We start from the raw sequence: 4623 nt of genomic DNA on the forward strand, positions 1-4623 counted from the left end.
TCATATCATCCGCTATTTATCATATGGAAAGATCATCTTCGTTATGCATTCTAAGCATTTAAAAGATAATTATTCGAATTTGTTAATGGAACAATTAAGAAACAAGAATTAAGAGGCAAATTAAGAACGATGTGCAACCCGTAAGGATTTCAAGGATTAAGAAACAGCTTATATGTAAATACACCTTTATTCGGCCACGTCGACAGTGCCGCCGCTACGGTCGTCTGCCAGTGTCCCTGTAGCCTGAATATGCTGTTAGCCGCAAGGAGCAAGGAGTGCTGTACTAGCTGTTGTTTAGTGTGTGACGTTCTTATTTCTAAAGATAAAATACGCGACGAAATCGCTCGCTTAACGCTCCAATCGACCGTGCACTCATTGAATGATTTCTTCACCGTAACTCGTAAATTTTAATTCATCACCATCATCATCATGGGTAGTAAGTATATATCAGTACAATTCAAATACTATTACATTCGAGTAAGTTATAATAAATTACATACATAATATGTTTGTACAATGGAGACGCTGCCAATGTTATTTTACGGATTTTATGTGTGCTTTCAGTCAAGTTCCTCGAGGTTATTAAGCCGTTTTGCAGCATTCTGCCGGAGATTGAGAAGCCGCAGCGTAAGGCACGTATAAACACATACACACCCTTATTTTTCGCCCCGCTCTGACATGTGACATTCTGTTTCACTTGTGTTTTTGTCTCTTGCAATTTAACTATTGACCGACCGTTAATCTATTCGTTCTCTGCACAAGTGTACGAATGTACGTTTGATAATGATGAAAATCATGTTTGCACTTTTAACATCTGGTCGGCAAAATAATTTGGAACAGGATATTGACTGTTGACACACTTATCTTCATTTATCTATCTCTTATTTTTTTTTATTGCAGATTCAATTTAGAGAAAAAGTACTATGGACGGCAATTACACTGTTCATTTTCTTAGTATGCTGCCAAGTAAGTACAAGCCAAATATTTTACTCAATTTTATTTAACATGCATTACAATGATTTTTAATTATTTGTAGATTCCTCTTTTTGGAATCATGTCTTCCGACAGTGCGGATCCATTTTACTGGATTCGTGTTATTTTGGCTTCCAACAGGGGAACCTTGATGGAACTTGGTATTTCACCAATTGTAACATCTGGCCTCATCATGCAACTTTTGGCTGGAGTCAAGTTCATTGAGGTTGGCGATACTCCAAAGGATAGAGCTCTATTCAATGGAGCTCAGAAGCGTAAGTTCCAGTTTCATATATCACTTATAAACAGCAATAAGCTCAAACATTTATTTAAAAATTATTCTTGTTTACAGTCTTTGGTATGGTCATCACTGTTGGACAAGCCATTGTCTATGTCATGACCGGCATGTATGGAGATCCAGCTGAAATTGGAGCTGGAGTTTGTCTCTTGATTATCGTTCAGTTATTTGTTGCTGGATTGATTGTATTGCTACTCGATGAGTTGCTCCAAAAAGGATATGGTCTTGGCAGTGGTATTTCTCTCTTCATTGCCACCAACATTTGTGAAACTATTGTATGGAAAGCTTTCTCTCCTGCCACTGTCAATACTGGACGTGGTACTGAATTTGAGGGTGCAGTTATTGCTCTATTCCATCTTATGGCTACTAGACAAGATAAAGTTAGAGCACTACGTGAAGCTTTTTACAGACAAAACCTTCCTAACTTAATGAATTTGTTGGCCACGGTTTTGGTCTTTGCTATAGTCATATATTTCCAGGTAAATTGAATTATATATTTTTATTTGTTTTGCAATCTCACTTCTTCCTACTCTTACCATTCCATGGTTTTTTTATAAATGGAATTGGCTGCTTGATGGAAGTAAATCAAGTTCTAAATATATGTCAGTAAGATGCATCTCAATGGGTATCTTATAATATATATTTGCAACATTCACTTCTCATAAAACAAAATAATAAGATTCAATAAATAATATGTTTTTTATGGTTTTCTGTGATTTTCAGGGCTTCAGAGTAGATCTTCCCATAAAATCTGCGCGGTATCGTGGACAGCACAGTAGCTACCCTATCAAACTTTTCTACACCAGCAATATTCCTATTATATTGCAATCGGCGTTGGTTTCGAATTTGTATGTCATCTCTCAGATGTTGGCCGTCAAATTCCATGGAAACATTGTTGTGAATTTACTCGGAGTTTGGTCTGACATCGGTGGTGGTGGTCCAGCTAGATCCTATCCAGTTGGAGGGCTATGTTACTATCTCTCGCCACCTGAATCTGTTGGACATATTGTTCAAGACCCTGTTCACGCTGTTCTTTACATAATTTTCATGTTAGGGTCTTGTGCATTCTTCTCAAAGAGCTGGATTGAAATTTCTGGAAGCTCTGCTAAAGACGTAAATACAATAATACGACTATGCTTATAAAAATTTTAGTTAAGTTAGTATATTTTCTTCTAATCGTTTCTTTCTGTAACCTTTAGGTTGCAAAACAACTGAAAGAATCACAAATGGTAATGCAAGGTCATCGCGAGAAATCGTTGATTCATGAACTGAATCGATACATCCCAACTGCAGCTGCTTTCGGTGGCTTGTGTATTGGAGCTCTTTCCGTATTGGCTGATTTTCTTGGTGCTATCGGTTCCGGAACTGGTATTCTGTTGGCCGTCACTATTATCTATCAATACTTTGAAATTTTTGTTAAGGAACAAAGTGAAATGGGTGGTATGAGTACACTGCTATTTTAAAGACTTTGATATTCAAAATACTACCCACAACTTTCAATGGAGTGAGGTTGTATATTATAGATTTTTTTAAATAGTTCATTGTGAGAAATTAATGTTTGGCGTCATTACAAATGATACGCTAAGCTGGGTATTACATTACGCGAGAACAGGACTCAATAGACTCGCGTCACGACTGTAATACCGAATTTTAGGTATTATGAATTCTTAATGTTGTTACTTTATTTCGAGTTGATTATTCGCGTAACTTCATTAATGATGATCTCGTTATAAATAATATAGTAATATAATAACTAAGTAGGTATTTGCATTACTGCAAGACATCAAACAACTATCTCATGACAACTGTACATAGTTTCTTTAGAAATATGAAAAGTATTTTGTATTTAATTTTATTGATTTAATAATATTAAAAATTGTGTAATTATTTCTATATTGATAGAATGCAATCTGATTAGTTATTTACACATAATGCTCGCAATGAATTAGTAATGAGTATTTTTAAATTTTTATATTTTCTGGATTTTGTAAAGCAATAAGACTTTTTGAAGAAAAACTTTACTGACTTTTTAATTTACAACCTTTTGTATTTTAAGTCACACTTACAGATGATCCAAGATGTATTGAATGTGAGATAATAAGCTTTTAATACATCAGGGTATGAAAATGAAATAAAAGTAATTAATTTTTCAAAGTCATTAATAATTTTGTGCAATTTTATTTTGGATAAGTATAAAAGATGATCTAATACAATTTGTTAGTGCACGTTTTGAAAAAATTTGATTATCGCGGAAACCTCATGGCATAAATTAGCAATGAAAAATGAAGTAATACATTGTCAATGAGTCTGGTTACACGAATTTTATTATATTTCCACCAACTATAACGCACACAATTTACGCACAGTATCTTTGATAATTAATCAGAAATAAAAAGTTACAATAAATTAAATGCACTGGGATGAATAACGTTATTAGCATCTGCGTCAATTTTAATAAAATTTACGTTTACAGCATTTTTAAATATAGAAAAAACAATAGTAGCCAAGAAAGTAGTCTCCATTAGCCAATTAGGAACATTGCTGCAGAGAAACACTTTGGAAAGAATTTGCAGAAAGAACGGCGTCCACAATGCCACGGCAAGCAATGCGTTGACTTTAAAAATTTTGAATAGACTGCGCATCTTATCCGTTTCATTTCTCAATTCACAAGTTATCTTCTCAAGCGCAGCCCTTGTCGCAGTTGATCGGCTCCGATCTGTTTCCTCGGCTACTTCTTGTCCTATGTCTTCTTTCGCGTATTCTGAAAACCAACCGAGCTTTAAAGCATTGGATTGCTGTCGAGTATTTGTATCAGTTGCTGTTCGTTCTCGAGCTACTTCGCAATGTTGTATTTGTGATCCTAATTTTGACTTACTCTCCTTTAACTTTTCTGTGACCGCTCGACACTCGTGGTAAGATTTTACGAGTATCAGAGCTGAAACGAATATTGGAGCGAAATAAACCAAAGTGAGCAATATGAACAAATAAATCTTTAAGAATGTTGTTGATATCATACAGCGATTCCTCAAACATTGCATAATCAGCGTGTTATTCAACTCTGGTTGTTCATGATCATTCGAAACTTTATTAGCAAACGAATGCATGACGTGAGATTTTGGTTTCTTGCTAATCAACGTTTTCGTAGCACCCGTCAAGCCAACATTTCGCAATGGTATTTCCTTTGAATCTTTACGATTGTCAGTTTCTATCAATTGGTCTATCGTCGTCAAATGTTGTATCTGTTTGTGACTCATAATGTCGAGAAGCTGCGTGATGTTGTAATGGCCTACGGGCAAAGTAGCATTCAAAATTGTCGAGTCGCTTGTGGCACTTTGCACAATTTTATAAATGTT

At 35.2% G+C, this 4623-nt stretch overlaps 1 protein-coding gene across 2 annotated transcripts; it reads left to right on the forward strand.

The window, feature by feature from the left end:
• Nucleotides 1–248: 248 nt before the first annotated feature.
• Nucleotides 249–3258, forward strand: LOC131664062 (protein transport protein Sec61 subunit alpha-like). 2 transcript variants are annotated; one of them, XM_058934923.1, is made up of 7 exons: nt 249–436; nt 565–632; nt 901–966; nt 1037–1247; nt 1325–1749; nt 1994–2383; nt 2470–3258. In XM_058934923.1, exons 1-7 carry the CDS (start codon nt 430–432, stop codon nt 2731–2733), a joined length of 1431 nt encoding a protein of 476 aa, XP_058790906.1. In that variant the 5' UTR covers nt 249–429; the 3' UTR covers nt 2734–3258. The 2 variants fall into 2 exon arrangements, with proteins under 2 accessions (XP_058790906.1, XP_058790914.1); XM_058934931.1 differs by lacking the exon at nt 249–436 and adding an exon at nt 459–477.
• The last annotated feature ends 1365 nt before the right edge of the window (nt 3259–4623 follow it).

The sequence above is a fragment of the Phymastichus coffea genome, unplaced genomic scaffold (genome assembly GCF_024137745.1).
Source record: "Phymastichus coffea isolate CEN01 unplaced genomic scaffold, Cenicafe_Pcof_1.1 PCOF00003, whole genome shotgun sequence".
Lineage (NCBI taxonomy): Eukaryota > Metazoa > Arthropoda > Insecta > Hymenoptera > Eulophidae > Phymastichus > Phymastichus coffea.

Bases quoted from the DNA above. Each gene is read 5' to 3' on its own strand.
- LOC131664062 (XM_058934923.1), top strand. The intron at 633-900 runs GCACGTATAAAC...TTTTTATTGCAG, and splicing joins TTGAGAAGCCGCAGCGTAAG to ATTCAATTTAGAGAAAAAGT. The intron at 2,384-2,469 runs GTAAATACAATA...TGTAACCTTTAG, and splicing joins CTGGAAGCTCTGCTAAAGAC to GTTGCAAAACAACTGAAAGA.